The 21,179-nt window shown below is 40.1% G+C and overlaps 1 protein-coding gene across 3 annotated transcripts in view; it reads right to left on the reverse strand.

Moving 5' to 3' along the window:
• TBXAS1 (thromboxane A synthase 1) overlaps positions 1 to 21,179 on the reverse strand; it is a 235,238-nt gene that overhangs the window by 151,722 nt on the left and 62,337 nt on the right. For all 3 annotated transcript variants that reach the window (XM_042889527.1, XM_042889526.1, XM_042889528.1), the window contains exon 4: positions 3,614 to 3,666. In XM_042889527.1, coding sequence (XP_042745461.1) covers positions 3,614 to 3,666 — 53 coding nt within the window. The remainder of the gene's footprint in view (positions 1 to 3,613; positions 3,667 to 21,179) is intronic.

A 21,179-nucleotide genomic window follows, 5' to 3' on the forward strand; every position in this document is an offset into this window, starting at 1 on the left:
GTGATACTGTGCTGATCATGGGATGCTAATGCAGGAAGCCAGCAGAAGATCTGCACAGGTAGCTGAAGTTTGCTGCTGATGGATTCAATGAGGACTGACACTGGTTTAAAACCACATCTCAGAAACATTCCCATTCATTCCTCCCTGCCATCAGAAAATGCAGATTTTGAGCTTGTTGACTTCACTTAGCAGTACATAATCTGACAGCCCTGGACTCAAACTCTCTGCTGCCTCATTTGTAGGAGTGTTTTAATCCAACCTCACTCTTCTTGCTTCTTTTGAACCAGTTTCTTCACCTCTGCCTTATACTTTGTTCCTGTCCTGGTTAGCACTCATTCTACTACACAGTTGTTCACAATTCTCACAGAAGGTTGAGTTGAGCGTTCAAGTGAAGTAAGAGTAAGAGTAGGGTTTGATCTGGTGCAAGTTGTTTCTGATGCAACAGGCAATGAAGAAAGAGCATCACCCCACAAATTGCGCCAAATTTAAATCTTTCATTCTTTATTATACACAGCAAGATCTACATTATGAACTCCTACATTCTTCCTCATGTTCAAACGCACTGCCGTGGCTGAAGGCAGAATAGATTCACTGATCCCAGAAGCAGTTACCTGCCTTGTGGCTGTGTTCTATTTTCTCATTATTCACTGGTGGTGTATTGTTGGGCCAATAATCTGTTATTTATTCTCCCCCTCCAAATCACCAGTACTCACAGTACTGTTAAGTCATAATGATGCAATCACAGTAAGAGGGCACATGCATACAAAGCATGTATGTGAAATAAAATCAAATCATTGCCTATACAGCTGTGCTAACATATTAGCAATTGCCATTCTGACTCTATCAAGCACACTACCCATTCACTTCTCCTCTTCACCACCAGAAGTTCCTTATTTCTTTGTCTCCTCTTACCAGCTATTTCTCACTAGTTGTCATGGTCTGCAATTGAAATAAAACAGTTGGATTTAGTGGGGTGAAAATAAAACATCAAAAAAGAATAGCCTAAAAATAAGAGACTAAAGTAACCGAAACCAAGACTACATTGCTTTCCAAGCAGGATATTGTTCACTTTGTATTTTTGCTTCAGAGAACCAGCACATACATTTTAGAGGGTAGATTTTAATTTATTTTTTTTTAAGATGCTCAAAAATACAGCCAAACCAAAGCCTATCACTTTGACGCATGAACTCATCAGAAGTGCTATCAGTGGCATGCCTTTTCCCCACTGAACAGAAATGCTCCACCTCTACTTTTACAGCAACCAGAGCTGTTCGTTTCCCCCTCGGCCTCCATCTTGGGCCACCTCTGTATGAAAACAGACAGTTCTCACAGCACACATTCACATCCAAAGACAATTTGCATTGTCTCTCCATATAAAAGAGTAATACCATCACCTCTCCTTTGGATCAGCACACAGGAGCGAAGAAAAAAATGCTTTTGTGACCTACAAAAGCCTTACTTGAAATAATTCTCTACGACTTGAGGCCTTTTGGAATGGAAGGGATATATTGTTTTGACTTGATTAAAGCTGAAAAGTTGATTTGACATCCTGTTGTCAAGGAAACCAATTCACACACAAAAGAAAACAGTTGTGATGGTATCATTCAGACTATTCAAGTGACCTTAGAAAGAAAAAAAGCCTTTAGTTCCAAAGATTTGTATTCAACTCACTTCACCACTGTAGAAATAAAGATCATTGCTCTTTATGCTTATTGGAAAGCAGTTTTCAATCTGGAAAAAGCGAAATGCCACATCTTCTTCTAACTGCCAGATCCAATACTTCGCTGGGGTTGTGCACATAAGCGCACCTACCATTTACTGCTAGTTCAAAGAACCACAAATATAATCAAACAGATGTACAGAGAAGGAGAAAAAAATTCTTTAATCGACAGAACCACGATAAATACCCGCCTGACACATACCACACACCTATTGAACATCAGCTCAGTAAGTCAGGTTTCCAAATGTCTTCCTTCAACTACAAATCAATCTTACCTCAAACACAGCAATGTCTGAGCCCAACTTTGTTTTCCTGGGAAATATCAAAAGCAGCATTTATTCCCTGCCAGCATCCCAGATCTCTCACAAATGAAGCTTTTCAAGCACACAATAAATGGTATGCAGTTACACTCAATCTGCCCACCTACTGGATCCCAAGGAGGGAGAGTTGTTCTTGCTGACCACTACCACCACCATCCAGCTTAGTAACCAAAGCAGAGAAGCTTCATTCTCTGACAGCTATGGGTAGACTGGAAAAACAAAACTTTTTATCTATTTGCTCAAAGTCTGTAATTATATATTTCTTTCTCCCATGAGAAAGCCTCCTCTGCCTGGTCAAAAAAACAGACAACTAAATAGCAACTTGTCTCAAATTCAGCTTAGAAAAAAAAGGTATGATATTAATAAGGAGGGAAATATGCTGAGGAAGGAATGTCACTGTTCCTGCATTATTGTTATTTAACGTCATCACACCAAAGGTCATGGAGATAATAAGCTTCAGTCATTTTCCATTTGTTACACAACATACAAATTGCTACAGTGTTAATGAATATATTTCTCCACTTCTGGTCAGGCAAGACAATGTATAATTTTCTCTTAGACAAGTACCTAACCCTTGGAATTCGTTATTTCCACTACTTCTTTCAGGACTTTGTCCTTAGGGCTGAGCATAAATGCCACAAGAAAGCTGCAACTGGGGCTTTCTATGGCTGGTAGAGGTTGTTTGTTGTTGTGGGGGGATTATTTTTTTTTAAGTGGAAGACCATCCAAAGCATATTTATATTATTTACGAACAAATACACAAATACTTATATGGTATACTAATACTGTATCTTAAAAACCTTAGAGAACACTCAAAAAAAAAAAAAAAAAAAAAAAAAAAAAAGATATTGTATATACTTTGTGGATATTATTTGATACCTAAATATTAAAATAATATTTATGCTAGAAGCACCAACTGACCACAGCAATAGAAGTTACTGTAAAGCAACTGCACTTCCAGTTAAAACCACGAAAACTGGAAAGCAGATCTTGGAAAAGAAATAATATTCACAGAAACATGAAAGTGCTGGGATGAAGGACCTTCTTCATTCCTAATAACCTGCTAAGGGAGCACAACTGAGCTTTAGAGAGGAATGCCTCACCTCTAGACTGTATTTCATTGTATTTTAAGATTAATATTTCTGCATAAATATAAATAGCAACAGCTGAGCCAAATTCACACTATTTCATAGATTGGGTAGGTTCTGTTTGTGTTATTTCGTTTAAGAAATTAAGTTATTATTTCTGCTCTTCACCATAAATAGAAAGAATGCGCAGATGAAAAAGGAAAATTGTTGCAGGTAGCTTTGTATAGTTCTGAAAAAAAATAATAATAATAATTTATATGGGAAGAATGAAGTCCAACACCAAATACTGAAACAAAACAAGCCAATGTTACTTTTTGTGTGTGATCAAATAACGTCTACATGTATCACCCAGACTGAAATATTGCACTCTGCATTTTAATGAGCAGCTTGTCGTGGTATATTCTCCTCTCCCTGGCAATAAACCCAAACCAAAGCAAACAGCAAGAACCACAGGAGCAGAAAGCTGATGGTACAGCTAAGCTTACCCACAAATAGGTCCATACTCCGTTATGAGTTTTGTGTGGTTTTCCCAAAAGCCCTGGGTAAAAGAAAAATATCACAGTATTTTAGAACAGTACTTAACAGAAATCCTATTACACAGTGCTGCTAACACTCACACCAAAGCTCTGAACCTCAACTGTAAGAGCCACGGTATTAACTCAATCTCATCTTGCTCCCTTGGCCCATTTCTGAACGAAGAGTCTAGAAATGATGAGTGAAGGAAAAATATCTGGCAAGCCATTAAACATGTTTCCATTGGACTCCCACACTTCAAAATATTGGTTTTTTGTCTTTGTTTTTTTTTTAACTAACTTCATGATCAAGGTCCTTACTCATTTTTTTCCAATATGCGCGTGGATGGAAAAAAATGATATTATTATTATTATAACACAGTATATGCCTTACTACACACTAAAGAAATATAGGTAACATTGAAAGATAGTCTCGGGCTTTTTGAGTTTATGGGTGTTTTTTTGTTGTTCGTTTGGTGGGTTTTATTGTGGGGTTTTTGGTTTTTTTTGAGTGATTTGGAATTTAGCAAAGGCAGTCCACTGGGAGATTCTGTAGAATAGTAAGCAGATTTATTTTAACAAACTTATGGAATTTACACTGTGCTTGATTTTCATAATTGATGAAAATTGGTATCCATTTATATAAATCTGTCTGCGGCTGAACTAAACTGTTAGTGCCTCAAATGAATTCAAATTGATTAATCTGAAAGAAGGTGTGTAAAATTTATTCCCAAAAGTGACTATAAAGAAATCTGTTTTTAACAAAACTGCAATATTTGAAAGTCATACTGCATTGTGTTTGTAACTTATCTATGGAAAAATAACACATTTGACTGCATTAATCTGCATTTATATTAATTCAAGATAGACTATTGTGATCTATCTTCATTTTTCAAAGAAAACTCACTGGCAGAGTAGAATGCTTACATCTCATACTGAAGCTTTCTTGTTTTTAAGACATGCTGCAAAATATTAGCTAGAACAATATAAACTATTATAAATATATAAAATACAAACATAAATAAACAAGACCTCATAACATGCATGCACACTAAAAAGAAAACCTGTTAATCATAAGTAGCTACCTCATTTATCACCCCTGGGTGCTAACTTAGCAGCCAGATGAGTAAAGTACTTGTCACCACATCCATTCCTCCTTTTACAAAGCCACTCAATTCTTTCTTTTTAACACAAGTGTGCTTTTTTATTTGATTTCTTTTTGATGGTTTGGTTTTAAATCCTGGAGTTTCTATGTTTATATATTTAATGGGACAAAATGCTTCCCAAAGTCCACCCAGTCCCAACACCATGCAATGTGCAGGGCTGCCACTCATCAGCTCAGGCTGCCCAGGGCCCCATCCAACCCGGCCTTGAGACTCCAGAGATGGGGCACCACAACTTCTCAGGGCAGCCTGTGCCAATGCCTCACCAACTTCTATTTAAAGAACTTTCACCCAATATCTAATCTAAATTTCCCCTCTTTTAGTTTGATGCCTTTCCTCCTTGTCCTACCACTATTAAACAGTGTGAAAAGTTGGTCCCCCTCTTGTTTGTAAGCACCCTTCAAGTACTGGAAGGCTGCAATGAGGTCTCTCCAGAGCCTTCTCCAAGCTAAACAAGTCCAAATCCCTCAGCCCTTCTTCATCCTTTGGCTAAGCTTTCCTATGGACTGCAAGAACACATGTACGTATTGCCCACGTATCCACCAGCCGTGCTCCTTTGAGCCAGCATGAGTTCAACATTTACAAGAAACCTATGCTTCAAATGATTCTGTGAAGAAGCCTTCCAGAAAGCCAGCTTCTTGGAAGCACTCTGACTTGCTGCCATAGCAGGGTCAGACAGAGCACTTTTCAAATCAGTCCTGTTAACCGATAACTGGTTTTCCACCTCGCAATCTCCTAAATGATTGTACTGGCTTAAAATTAACTAAAATTAACTCCCATCTCAAACTACAGACCTGAAGGACAGTAGGAGGGGTGGAGTTGAAAAACAACCAAGATAATCAGGACAAAGCATTCTTGGGAGCAGAGGCAGCCCTTGTTTGCCACACCCCAGGATGCACCATCATCCCACTCTGCCTACAGTCCCAGCACTACCTGACCCCACCAGCCACACCAGTCCTGCTGCTGTTCTGGTGCCACTCTGAGGCTCCATATGGTGTGGTGAGCATCCAGAAGAACACCAAGCTGCTGGTGAAACACCAGTACACTGCTTGCACCAAGCCTTGAGAGGTGGCAGTGACCAGAGCACAGGCAAGGGAAGGTATGTGTGAATCTCTATCTGCAGCCAGGAAGATAGTAAGGAGATATAGTTGAAAAGGAACAGGAAGAGAAAGCTGAAGAGATAAAAAGGTAGTAATGAAGAAAGCATTACTGCATTTGATAAAAGCTTCAGAAATGCTACAAAAGGAGTATTTCTTTATTTGCTTATCATTTGCAGTTATAAATCAAAATCAACATCCCTATCCAAGTCCCTGAGAGATTTTCAGCTGACTTCCACAGGTATAACCTTTCAGCTGGATGGAAATGAGGGCAAAGTGAGATACTAACATTTGATAGCCATGGAAAAAAGCCAATGGACCATCTCAGGTGCACAGTCAGGAGATACGTCACATCCACATAGGCCTGTCAGATTTGCAGCATCATTCCTGAATACAGCTTCTAATAGACAAGTACCTTGAGGACTTCCTCCTCCTCCTATGAGTCATGTTTGAAAACACAGCAAGCCTCATAAGTACTACTGGCAACTTCATTTCTTTCTTACACTACCCAATGTCAATCTGCTCCAAAAGCCATTACTGCAGGTTTGTCAAGGTTTATAATTGCAACTGTTCTACAGAAATGGAGGCAGAGACCTCTACTCATCTCCCAAAGACCACCCTGTGGGTGAGCACAAAGATGAGGAAGCAAACTGAGAAACAGTGGTTTAAACAGCCATAAGTGAAGAGCTATAATGATGTAATTTTTTTTTGGGGGGGGGGGGGGGAGAGGTTAGTAAATTAGAAATAGGGAAAGATGCATTTTAGTTTTCATATGTCTCTCTATTACATTTTTAAAGGAAAACAGAATGAAACTGAAAAGCAAACCAATGTGCTATGTTATGAGGTGAGACCATGCACATCAGGAGGAATTGTAACACATTAAGCAGTAACAATGAAGTGTAAAAACATAGTAAGTGATGCTGTTCCAGGACAGAAAAATCACTTGGCCTCCTCTTTGTCTGGAAGCTACAGAGTATGAATTGTAATCAAGAACAATTTGAAAAGGGTTGGAGCAGGGTGAGGAGGGGGTATGACATCCTGCATGTGGCCCCTACATCGAGGTACCAGCCTGATGACAGTCCATTATCAAACAAGATAATACAGGACTGTAAAAAGCTTCTTTCTCTAAAGAAACCGTATTTTCCAGCATCTGGTACGCCATGGAAACAGCAGCTTAAGTGGGCTGACTGCTGCAAACCCAGAAGGCTTCTTTGTTTACATGGCTGGCGGTTGCCTTCCTACAGGGAATTTGCATTCTCCCGTTCCTTTGAGCATGCATCATCAGCTGCATCTGCTGAGAGAACACTATCAAGGCCAAATCCTGCTCTCCAAGATACAGGTGTAACCCCTATGGAAAGGAACAGGATTTAGGTCCGCATCAGCCAAAGCAAAATCTGGCCACTACCAACCATCTATCTCGAGATATCAAATATTGAGAGCTCAGTCTGACAGCATGTAAATCAAAGGCCTTCAGAAAGGGGACTGGATGGGCTCAAGTACTCTCTTCCCTTTTTTCAGTAGATTCTGCCACTCCAAGATGGATTCATCTACCATTTTCTCCTTACTGCACATTCACTTTGCTAGTTCCTGACAGTTTCAAAAATCTGCAGCAGTGTCATCTTCCTCTGCTGAAAATGGGTGTAGGTACAAAGCCAAAGATTTAGAAGTATCTAGTAATATTATCTAACATGAGGCATATCTGACCTATTCTCATTAGTTGCTCAATAACTACATATCTCCTGAGCTGAAAATTTGGACTTAAGAGACTTTAAGCTTAATACTCAAGCTTAAGGTAACCCAAATTGCATGAAAGACACTTTGCAAAATTTCAACTTGCTGCAGCTGGAAAACAAGGATTATGAAATTAACCAGAGTTTTTAAGGGTTAATAGATTTTTTTTTTTTTCCCCCAAGAGGATCATCAAGTGCTCTGGGCAATAGCTTAAAATCTGGGATCAGAAAAGTGACTTTCAGAATGCAGTACGGATATATATGTGATGTGCCCATCAAATCCATTACAGGTAGAAATTATTACCCATGCAAGAACAGCCAAGAGAAAAAGGCCTCTTTTGTTTCACCTTTCTGAAAATCATCACAGTGATGGTATTAGATCAAGAGATCCTCAAACCTCTGAATTAATAAGATATGACAAAAATAAATTGAGGGTTTTTTTGTTTGGTTGGTTTGGGTTTTTTTTGCTTTGCAGTTCTGTGTGCGTCAACCCTGACATGAAAAAAGCATACCTGAAGCCGGGGGGGCAAAGGGGTATTTGCACAGGTGAGCACCACTTGGCTTGATGATGCCACCGGTGGCGTAAACTGATGCCAGTACCTGCTCATAGGGATCTGGACTGGCCACACCAGCTCATTTCACTTATGTTCCTATAAAGGTCACTAGCTAAGACAACCTGGATTCAAATGTGTGAGTCAAAAGCTGAAAGACGCCACATCCCATTAACAGCTCTGTATATGCTCCACCCTCCCCTTCATCACCCTGTAATCAGACGTGAGTCTGTTTCATGGTGATATTAACTGAGACATCATTGTTTGAGCACATACCTCATATCAAGAGACAAAAATCTATACAACTGTCTACAGTACAGAACAGCAATGAGTGACAGCATTTATAGGTGAGAATTTTACTACTGAATGGGCTTCACTGCCTTTTTTCCTTAGACTATTTGGAAATGCTAACAGCCCAGTACCCTAATCAACATATATATACCAAAACACAAGCTAGAATTTAATTAGAGCTAACTAGTATCTGACTGCAATCCACTTTGATGGAATGACCCCTAGACTGTACATCATTTCCAGTAATAACCCTAGCAAAAACACTGGGATACCAGCAGACAAAGAGGAAAACAGCATGAACTTCTAACCAGTCTGATTCCAAGCCACGTACAGTTTGTTTGCTTTGATCGTTGCCCTTAATAGCTGTCCTCTGTGTAATTTTGTTTAATTTATGTGTATGCCATTTTAGATTTTAAAAAACACACATAGCCCTTTCACATTTATTAAAAGCAGTCTTCCTACCCTTAATAGTTATTAAGAGAGGTTAGTGTTATGTAATTAAGTTAATCTTCATTTGTAAAGGCTAATTAACCGAACACTAATTGAATCTGCATATGAAAATTTGGACAATGTGTTCTCATTATACAATTTAAAAAATTACCTGAACTAAATACCAAACAAATTATATATTATCTTTTACCTTTTCAGGTCTTAAAGAAAACCTATGCTGGCAGGTTCCTGTTTGTGTGCTGTACTAATTCTTGCCATCTTCCATCAGCAGCTGTCATAGTACAGTCTGAAAACCCTGTTTGAGCACCTTGGCCAGAAAGGCCAAAGGCTCTCAGGATTGAGTCACTCACCCAAAGGATCAGATGGCTCAATATGCTTCAGTCATGCCAATTCACTTGCCCCAAACCTGAATGCAACTGCCAGCTCAAAGCCACTGGCGCAGTTTTGGCAGGGCACTACCTTTTCACCTCCAGAGATCATCTCCTAGTTAAGCACCAAGCAGAAGACCCAGGCCTCATCTCATTCTCCTCTGCCTGAGTGTGCCTGCATTACAAGAGGGAGATATGTTTTGGACCCATTTGGGCCCTTGCTTGAGACATTCATAGTTTAAAACAATCAGGTTTCCAAGAGGGAACTGACAAGTGCACATCATCCTTCCTGGTATTTGTTGTCTTTCTCCATTAAAAGGTTAATGGCTGATTCAAATAGGCTAGTAACCAAAGAGACAATGGGAAGAAGGGGAAACCAAGCAAGACTGACCTCAACGGCATTCACAACTTCTCACTACCATGGAACACACATAGACCTCAATTTTATCATTAATTCCATCACATCTTAGGTTCCATATTGTAAGCCCCAGCAATGTCTCCGTGTCATGGCTGCACAGAACAGCTGCAGTCAGTTAACATCCTCTTGTTCACCACTTCTGGCCCAATGGCAATAACCTGACACCTTTGGTGCAAGAAGTACCAAACAGGAAGACTGTCAGAGAAGGGAATGAGAAATGGGACATAAGTTGTTTACTCCTCTTTGGGAAGGCAATGTTCTCTAGGTAACAGAACTATGGAAGATGGACACATCAGTATTACATTCTATCAGGTGGCGTTCAGAGAAATTAGTACAGACTGTGCTCAAAAAAGTGCAGCCATGAATGGTGGAAACCCACAAGTGTGTCAAGGGTCACCCTTGGGACAAACTTTGCTCAGTGCTTTGAGAACTGACTGACATGAAAAGCAGAGAGACTTTAGCTGAGAATCCTAAGAATCCTCACCATTCTGGATTGAAAAGCATCCTCAGCAAGTAGAAAGATTTGGATTGTCATCTCAGAAGAAGTGGATGACCTGAAGAACCTGAACAGCAACAGTGAATGAATCTTCACTTCAAAACCAGGCTTCGTGTTCTAAAAGGACTATGTTAACTCCAAGATTTTCTGGCATAAGAGATTGTTCGAAAATGATGGAGAAGAAAAAACTTGGATGGACACGTCAAGCACAGGATAACAATGAACAACTAGTATGATGAAAAGTACAAATATAGTTACTCTAGAATATGCTTTCTATAGAATGCTGCATGCAAATCTGACGAGCCACATTCAAAAGGAATGAATTAAAAATGGAACAAGTCGAGAGAAGGGTTACAAGGATCCTCAGGGAACAGAAGGCCTGTCTTACAAGTAGTAATTAGGAGAGTTCATTTTAGCAAACCAAAGGTTCATTTTAGCAGACCAAAGGAAGCAGATATGCTTGCTGTCTATAAATGTACAGGGAGTAATCATCAGGGAGGGAAAATATCTATTTAATATAAAGGCCCACATTACTAAAAGATCAAATGAGTATAAACTGGCTATGGATAAATGTTGGTAGGAATTAGATGAAAGTTATAGACTATCAAAGTAATAAGATTTTAGAACAGCCTCTCAGACAGAACAGCAGAGGCAGAAACCTCAAAAACGGTTTTGATGCAGAGCACATGATTGTATGCGAATACTCAGAATAACGGAGCATAGGATCAATAACCCAGCTCATCTACTCCAGCCCCATGCTTCTTAAGGTGTCATACAGCTGCCTCCAGAATAAAAACGAGACTCTTCTCAGTGGAAATTTCATATATGCACTGCCCATGCACATTTTCAGTTGATTTTTCCTTAGCTTTCCAAAGCATTCCCACATAGAAATAGCCTCGGATATTAATTTGGTCAGCTGCAATGAGATTTTAGCATTCCTTTTGTCTTTCTACTTTCAATCTCATTTCATGTTACAAACTTCATTTCCACAACATCTCTGGGATGGTAAGTGCCCATCTGTCAGAGACGGGGAATTGGAAGTGCACAAGACTAAGCAGTTTGCCAAACGCCGCACAAGAAGTCAGTGGCAGAGCCAGAGATGAGCTGTAGGTTTCTCAGTCCTCCTTGGAATCTTACAAAGCCATTCCTTCTCTGCCTCTGAAAAAGGCAGTATGTGAGATAGAAACATCAACACATTTAGTCTGTTTATGAGCTTCCAAATGTATCACGTGCCCGAGGTTGCAAAAAAAAAAAGCAAGGGGGCGGGAAAAAAGCACATATATGATTAACTCTAAAGTGCTTTAAATAGAGGGAGGTTTCTTCCTCACCCAACTGTTATCTTAAGATTCAATTACTCTTATAATATGCATAGCTAGAAATAGAATTAGTCATAAAATTATCCAGGCCCCCAGATTATTCCAGCTGCTGTATTTGATTCTCCTGATTCTTGTAATGATGAATTCTCCAGACTGATTACAATGGCAAAAATAATATTTCTTTTTATCTATCTGGATGTTGCCTGCCATTAGCTTAGACCTTGTTTATATCTGCTGTAGAGCTATAATTGCAACCTTACTATTTTTATTAGGCCTACTGTCTAAACGACTAAATAACACAAAACTGCTAGGCCCTCATTTTATTTAATAGTAAATGTCACAGAAGACACCTACTCAGGCTACTGTGAAACTTTATAGAAAACAGAAAACACATTATTATGAAGACATGCACACAGAGAAATACAATTTGTGCAATAAGTGTTCATGAAAGGCTCCATATGAGGTCTTACAGACTCACTGCAGTTTCTGAGCCTGTGATAAATACATATTTATAAGAAGTCAAGAAATTGGAAAAACGAGATAAAGGAATGATGGATCTTGTTTCTGTTTGACTATATAATTTCCAATAAACCTCTTCTAAGTTGACATCTTCCCAAACTGAGTGCAGCTCTCTCCTACGCAAACTCTTCTTGTACATAATTCTACTGGATCACTAACCATCTTCATTGCATTTCTTAATATTACTACTGCCTCAAATTACAATAGGAAAATGGAGAAATACAGTGCTCTCTATAGGAGAGAATTTGTAGAAGACCATTGCAATGTGTACTTTTACTGGGTGCTCAATGTCTCTTGGATGGATTAGCATAAGCATTCAGCACATCACTGATAGTGAATGAGTTGTATTACTTTTTCTTGCTGGCCTCCTATATGAGGAGCGAAGAAGCAATTGCATGATCTAAATAAATGACAACAACTTCTTGTAGGACAGACAGGCAGACATACTAGCTAGTTCTACAGAAAATAAATATTTTGGGAGTACTCTGACAATGTAGTGCTGTTTTAGGGAGCAACAAATTGGCATGTGGAGAAATTAAAGTTGACATCTTCCCCAAGAAAGGGAGGCAGGGACTCTTCTTTCCTCCAAGGAGTTTCTAGAAAGTGCCATCCTTCTTCTCTGATGCAGCAACAGCAGATTACTTTAGGTTATAGAAATGTCATTTTTCATGATAAAAAGACAGTAACTGTCTCTCTGGCACAACAGAGTACAAACAGACTTTGAAATACATACCAGAACAGTTACATGCCCATATGTAAATCTTATATCTTCATTTACAAAATTAGAGTGGTGGTGTTTAACTCTCTTTTCTGATAAGGACTCCGGGCTATCTCACATCGCCTTAACTCACTAGCACCCCAGCAGGCATCATGTAGACAAATGGATTTCAAAGAACTGCTCAGCTTTACAAAGCAGCATTACTCCCTCAGCGGATGATAGTATTTCAGCATCCTCACAGATATTTCCATTATATGGGGCTAGGGGTCTCTACTGTGGTTTATAAATTGATTATAAAAATTAATGACAGTTAAGTATCTGTGACCACCATCAGAAATTATGAAGCAAAGATCTGAAAGAACTAAAAGTCATCACACACTCCATCTGTGTTCAGCTCCCAAGTTTTGATTGTTTACTGTGCCAACAAAGAACACAAACCAGGATCCAACTCAAAGCACTGCATGCAGAGTACTCCATCAAGGAAGAGAGCTGGAAAGAGCATTACATGTGACAGGCATTAACCGTTCCACTTAATGCATTACTGGAAGGTAGTCAGGCTACTTCTGTATTGTAACACAGCTGGACAAGCTTCCTCCTGTCCAATTTCTAACTTGTATGGATGCACACTTTCAAGCATGAGGGCAAAGAAGTGTCCCTAAAGATTGTGCTGCCCTCTGATGCAGAATATTGCTATCTGCAGCATGGACAGACCCATTTTTATTACTATCATTTCTGGAAAAGCCACAAGGATAAGAGCAGACAAATCTACTTGACACTCACACACAAAAGCCCCAAGGTGAGTCCATACACTTAGAAATCCTCATCCTATTCATACAAACAGATGCTTAATGTGCTTCATCCTGGTCCTAAATGTGTAATCCACCAGGTAGGACAGACTTACCCTGAACCACAATGGTCAAAAACATGGTATAAGATCCTCAAGAGGACAGAACAGTCTTATTTTGCTTGGAATAAGATGAGTTACAGCCCCAACAGTTGCATCAAACCATGCTTTGTCTACCTTAAAATATTTACTCCAACAAATTCTCCTTGTTTTCATAAAGTAAGTAACTGTTCATGTTTCTCTAGAAGGCAGACAGTGTTTAAGACCCAAGCCATCCAGGCAGTATCTGGTAGTATCCAAGTACAGAGAACAGACACACTGAAAAGCCATGTCAAACCTCCCTGGAATAAGACAGACTGAAACCCTCAGTTCCAAGCCCAGCACATGCTGGGCAGATCAGGGAGAACAGTAGGAACTGGGACAGGAGAGCACAAAGAAACTAAGCAGGAGTCTGCAGTGGAATGAGAATTCGGGACAGCAAGGCCACCAGCCAGCACTCAGAGTGAGCACAGGGGTGCCAGGACAAGGCACCGTCATTCCTTCAACTCTGCCTTGTCTATCTATCTATCTGTTTTTTTTTTAAACAATGAATCTGGTACCTGCAGATACCAGATATTTTCTGGAGAGCTGATACATTCAGCTGCCATTTCACAGCTACATAGAAGAAAAGAGAGAGGCTTGGCACCTTTCATTCAGTACAAAAGCTATGCAGAATATGCACAAAGCATAAAGTTGAGAGCAACCACTGCCCTTCCCTTTCTCTGTGAATTTGCTGCATTCCTAGCAGATTGGGCAGAAAGGAACCACTGCCTAAAAGGAACCACTGCCTAGGACAGAAGACAACTCTTCCATTACACCCTCATGTAAAGCAAAAGCAGGGGACAGCAGAAAAATCAAAGACCTTATGAAGGCATCAGCTCAAACTGAAAACTGTCTGCTCCTATACTGTACTGCATTTTTTACTCTTACACTATCATATCACCACCATAATGCTGTTGAGAGGCTTTGGACACTCTTAGCTCCACTGTGGAGCCATATTGCTCAATAGTAGTCCCAAGGTAGGGACTTTTTCTGGGAGACCCTCAAAGAAAAGGGGACTCCTATCTGGTAAATGATAAAATTCCAAATTATTGGCAACTTGAAGAACAAATTTGTCAAAAACTAAGAAATGAAATAACATGAACTGAAACGTTAACAAACAGCGCTAAAAAATTTAAGCTAACATCAGTGCTTGTTCCTGGTTTTCCCTCATTGAAAGGAGCTGGAACAGTCAATACTGGAGACTGTGTCATCCATTCATGCCCAGAGGGGCATCCTACCACATTACTGAGTATAGCAGAACACCCTATCAAAGGTAAAAGTAATCCAGCTGGTGTGAGACCTGGCAGCAGCCTATTAACTAGCTGATCTCTAAACCCAGCCTTTGCACAACAGGTGCATTAGGAAATACTATCATGACCAGAAGGTGGATGAGTTCCTAATTCACTGTAAGACCTCCATGTGGGCTACATGAGGACTGAACAGTTCTAGGGCTGCTTAAACTCCAGGAATAATACTGCTGTTTCTCTCCCTTACTCCTTCCCCCCCCGACTACTCTAAATACTTGGCCTCTCCATCAAACACAAGGGTCAACACCTCTTTTTAGTTCAAGAGCAAAAATATACAGGGTCAATCTGAAAGCAGAAATAAAAGCAAGGCCCCCATGAAGAGAATACATATCTATCCCTCACTCTCCTGGTAAAATTTCAAGCTAAAAGTGTTATACACACAGACACATACATATTAGAATTTCTGTATGTTTATTCAGAACAGCCTCAGGTTAATTAAATGACAATGCAGGATGCCAAAGAAAATCATATCCTTCGAAACACAGACAGCTATCTCCACTCCTGTGGAACAGGTTATTTTGAGACGATGAGTGATTAAATTCAATTAAAGCAACAGCTTTGAAGCACCGGCTTCAGGGCAGGGTTCCTCTCTCCCAAAGATGCTTAACCTACTAGCTGGATGTTCCCTTCCTTCCAAAAGCTTTGTAGGGTGCAAGGTGAGAGGCAGGAGAAAGAACGTTAACAGTCTCTTTTTACCAGTTGTCAGAGGAGGTGGGGAAAAACAAACCACATGGAAAACAATTGGCAATTTGCGGTCTTGACCATTTAAAAATGAGTCCCAAAATAGTCTGCTAAATTGTTTCACCCGGAGCAAAATTACCCGTGGATACATATGTATGCACACATAAACACCATCTCTTGACGCAGTGCTGATGGTGACTGCAGTCAAGGAAGAAACGTTATTCCACTGCACATTGTGAAAAGACCACAATACAGTAATTATTCTGAAAGGTTTTCACAAAGCACAATTATTAAGCTAACATTATCCCATTATTGTTTGTTGCTATGGAGATAATATAATCAATATATTTTCTGGATTGATTTTTTTAATACTACTAGCACGTTTCACAATACAGCAAGATTTAATGCATTAACTGATTTTAGTTTATGATTGGCAAAGTCTTGAGGCAATAGATTGCAATCCATCTCACGCCTATTATTCCATCAAGACATTAATGCCAAAATCTGTGCTTCAAAAGCAAGTTTTCCTTGTTGAAAAAGAGAAAAAGGATACTAATTTCTCTGAAGAGACGCAATGTTTCAAAAATGAATTTAAACATTTTTTCACATTTTTCCAAAGCCAAACAAAAATAGCCAGACTGACTACAGAAGCAGCAGAAAAGCAAACTGTGTTTGAACCCTGAACTTCAGATGCTTTTTATTCCCGGGGATTTTTTGAGCCATTATCCTTCTTGTAATATGAACTGCAGCAACAAAAGACTCCGGGAAAGAAGCAGCAGTCAAAGTGCTGAGCAAGAGTCCATTGGATGCAAATGCATTTTACAGCAACAGCTCTTTCTGTGCAGTCATGGAGGAGTCAAGCAGTAGCTGTTCCCATGTCCAATGAAGACATCAGACACTTCACTGCTGATCTCAAGGTGGTGAAGCAAAACTGTTGTAGTCAGTTTCTTCACCCACAGAACCCCAGGAATCTCTTTTCTAGGTCTGCCTCTGCAGATGATGAAATGTTTGCAAATCAAGCAACTGCTGTGGTGTGGCACAGTGGTGAGTCTGCAAGAATTTGAGTCTCAATCAGATCTTTGCAAGCCAGTAGGTAGTACACTATGTTAAGAGTCTTTTGATAGTGACATTTCATCTGGTTGCTTCTCGTAGGAATAGATGGACCATTCTGCAAGGTCTCAAAGCCTGTTAACATATCCTTCCCATGATAATGCGAAGAGGGATTTTTCCTCCCATCTGACTTGAGCTATGCTAAGCTACCTTCCCCTCATTCACTTTCAGAGATGATTGTATTCCAGCAGCATGGTCTATTCTCAGGTCAGAATTTATAAGTGCAGTATACTACATCTTTGGTGACTAAATAAAAGGAGTTATAGCAAAACATGAAATTAACAACATCCAGTGATTCTGAGAATCGGAGTTACACTTCTATGTTCTGCAGCAGGGATTTTGCTGCCTTGGGTTATGCACCAGTATATGGCCACTGACCACAGTGTATACAACTACGTGCATAAAAGGTGAGACTATTCATTACAGTAATTCCACCTTCTCTCCTCCCTAAAGGCATCAGATTAGGTGGCCTTGTCTTGTCTACTTGATGTGGGCTGGGGCCCAGTAACTGAACTTCTGGACTGACTGGAGGGAATCCATTAGGATGATTATTTGCAGACTAAATTTGTTGCCTGTGCAACACATCTGGCCCTTCTGGCCCAAGGGATAAGTAAAAAAGAGTTAGGAATTCACATTCACATCCCACCCCCTATAAGACCGCTCTGCTGTCACTAACCCAAACAGAGCCAGGAAATATTTATAAGCCACCTTTGTCCTCACTGGTCTGCACAACCAGGTCCTTTTCTTCCACCGTGTCTCTGATGGATTCCACTTTTATTAAAATGTCTCTGAACTGCTGCCTTGTTTTGCTTTGCTTGTGAGCACAGCTTTTTCTTTACGTTAGTAAACCATCTTTATCTCAACCCACGAGTTCTCACACTTGTACCTTTCCAATTCTCTCCCAGTCCCACCTGGGAAGTGTGGGTGAGTGGCTGCGTGGTGCTGAGCTGCCTGTTGGGGTCAAACCACAGCACGTAGGCATGTGTCACAGTGGACAAGATAGGCACATACATATGTGCCTTTCCACTTTGATTACTTTTATGCTACTTTATAAAGGATTCTTCTGCCAGATAGAGGTTAGAAAAGTAGGTATGATACTCTGATTCAAACAGGGTACTGTCACATGTGCAGCCTTAAAAAGGACACCATCTGCTAGTTTATTGGCACAGTGAAGCATTGCTTGATACACATCATTGTTTCCAATATAAAGAAAAACTTATTTGTTTCATACCACTGACTACATGCTGTCCACCACAATGCATCGTCATGCAACTACCCTGAAATTCTGCAAAAATAAAAACTAATTTAGCTGTGGTCGGTCAGGGGATATCAATTTTGGTAACAAGAATGACACAATTGTGCTCCCAAGCAACCAGTCTCACTAGCAGATAGACATCACCTCCAGTAAATTGGCTGCAGGCCTCATTTTAACATTCATTCAGATCGAGTAGATCCCACAAGTGAGACTCACTTCACCTCAGTTTTGCAGGAGTAAGATGCTACCTAGAAAAAGTAAAGCAATCAGAGTCCCACAAAAAAGACTGATGCTAATCACACTTTGCTTATGTAGCAATTACAGAATGTATCTATCTTCTTCTAAACAAAGATTACATTTATTGTATTATTTATGAACCCAGTCACAAAGGTATCCATGAAAAAAACTCAATATAACTCCACAATGCAAAGAACAAATTCTGCTGTTGGAGGATGCTGAGCTCACAAACAGCTGAGAGCCAAGCAGCATCATGAAGCACTGCACAGAGGCATCCATTGCAGGGAAATCCTGCCTCTGGGCAGCAGAACTTCTGGAGCTCAGCTCTGCCAGGCCAGCTGACCTTGGCCAGTAGGTTGATCCACTGGCTGCTGTTGGAAGCTACTGGGTCCCACAGACTCATCTTTTGTACCTCTCCTCACATATTTAACTCTGCTTTAGCAGAAACAGAGAGAAGACAAAGACCACACACGTTGCCAGCCCTTCCACAGGTCACATCAGAATGCAAAAGGTCTCATGGACCTCCTTCCCTGCTCCCATCACAGCTAAATACAACCTAATCCACAGGCCTTTGCCCCTAACTATGTGAAAAGGTCGATCCAAGCTGGGAGCCTGGAAGCAAAGCCGGCAAAACCACATCGCAGTCTCAGAGCTCCCTTTGCAGGCTCCGTAACAGTGCAGTGCTTGGGGAGATGGGAGCTGTTCAAATGTTTTGACAGAACATGCCGATTCCTCGGGAATGTTTTTATTCTAGTCAATGTGCCAATTCTGCACAGATTTCCAGTGGAAAGCAGGCAGACAGTCTGGGTCTGGGTCTCCTGAAATAAAACAATTTCATCCAGAAAGAAGAACGTTGCATTTTCAGACTATATTTAACTGGATTTGTAATTGTTTTAGTCAGTTTCTTTGATCATTTTCAATTTTACCTAGAAGCTGCATTTCCTGGCAGGATCTAAAGACAGGACAAAAAACACTTAAACATTGTAGAAAATCAAACTCCAGCAGAGTACCTCAGAGGACTTTTGAGATCTAAGTTTAAGGAAACAGAGCACAGAGATAAACAACACAGAACCCTCCCCAAATCCACTAACTTTACACTAAATAAATGATGCCCTAATTAGAGCCACTTAGTCTCGTTCTACAAGAACCCAAACACCTTCATGTTTGTATTTGCAGTTGTCTTTCAAAGGTTTTCTTTTTCCCTTTCGCCTCAGGGAGTTATTTATAGGGCTATTATAATTTGAGGTCTGGTCTTCTCGTGGCAGGTCTTCCATCCAGGAAATGAAATAGCATTAGAAAATGAAATCTCACATTTATGAGGTCTCTCAGATGGCTCCCAGGGGCACAGGAGGGGGGGAAAGGTAGTGAAAAATATAAACACAAATATAACTACAAGATACTTGCGCAATCCCTAATTCTATCTGTCATGAACTATAAGAAACTCTTTATTAAAATAGAGACCCCTAGTATAAGGTCACCAACCGCAGCTTTTTTTTCCCTTCAAAAAATCTCAATTCTTCTCTTGCATGTGATAAAGAGCCTTTTCAGCCTTTTCCACCACAGTTTGGCTGCAAAACGCACCTGTCCAAGACTGTCCTCATATGCAGAGCACAAAGAAGAATAATTCAAATGTCACCCTTCCCTGCTGCCTTGCCATGCAGTTTTCACAAAATATTATATGTTCTGGTGTATAAACTGATCAAAACAGTTTTCATCGCTTTGCCAGATATAACCCTTGCAAAAAATGTATACATCAATCACTGATTTCTTGTACATATCTCTATGCACTTATTTCCTAGAATACTCTGTGAGCCATGAGGTGTTTTATCCAGGTTTTATCATGTGCTGTTTTGACATATAGACATAGATGCAAACAAACCCCCCAGAAATGGAGACTTAGGAGTTCCACATCCCCTTTTTATCTGTTTCACCCCAACACCTGCTCTTGCCATGCATCTTTTTCACTTTCCATGACATAATTGCGGTGTTTGAAGTCCCAGTCAGCTTCCCAGAGAATACTTAAGCACTTCAAATCACAATTACATGTGATTTCCTATGGTTCTTGTAGTCCAGCATTTACTAACACCAGCTGAATCGCCTCTAGCATCATACTACCTGTGAAAAGTTAACAGCTTTGCATCATGCCATAAGTGAAAAAGGTCATTAGTTACCTCGCACAAAATCTATGGAAGGTGACAAAAAATAGTAAAGACTAAATTGCACTTATCTTAATGCTTTGGTTTGCTCTTCCCTCAAGTTTATTAAGAAAACATATATTTGGGATCCTTTAGAACACATACATAGGTTTCCATTTCTTTTTGTCTTGCTTGTAATTCTCATTCACAATTCCATTTCACCAAAACAAGAATGTTTAGAGACAAGTTGTTTTTTCCTACCTGAATATTCAGAAATGCCCCAGTACAACTTTCCAAAAAACTTTTTGCCTAAAAGTCACAGAATACTTAAGAATTTCAAAACACAACGATAATAGCAAAGGAATAAAAATAATGCTAAAGTTACAGGGACAGCCCAAGACTGTATCAGTCAATCTGCTGCACACTGAAAACAGAAAGAAAAGCCAACAGCTATTTGAAATACCTAGTTTTAAACACAGAGGTTTGTTTTGACTGTAGAAAATCCTTTTCTCTCTCAAACCTGCTTTGAGTCTAACTCTGGTTAATTCTTGTTTCTCACTACCTTCTGTGCTTAGGTATTCACTGAAGCCTCAGAGTATGTGGAGAATTAGATTGCATTTGATCTTTATATCCCTCAGACAATTTGGTCCTTTCTTACACTTCCACATCTATGTAGGCAACTTCCATGGTTATGCATTTTGATACAGACATTTGCCCCCCCCCCCAAAGACAGGGGGGGGGGGGGGGGGGGGGGGGGGGGGGGGGGGGGGGG

The sequence above is a fragment of the Lagopus leucura genome, unplaced genomic scaffold (genome assembly GCF_019238085.1).
Source record: "Lagopus leucura isolate 7727_CA_CO unplaced genomic scaffold, USGS_WTPT01 Super-Scaffold_100159, whole genome shotgun sequence".
In the NCBI taxonomy this organism is placed as follows: domain Eukaryota; kingdom Metazoa; phylum Chordata; class Aves; order Galliformes; family Phasianidae; genus Lagopus; species Lagopus leucura.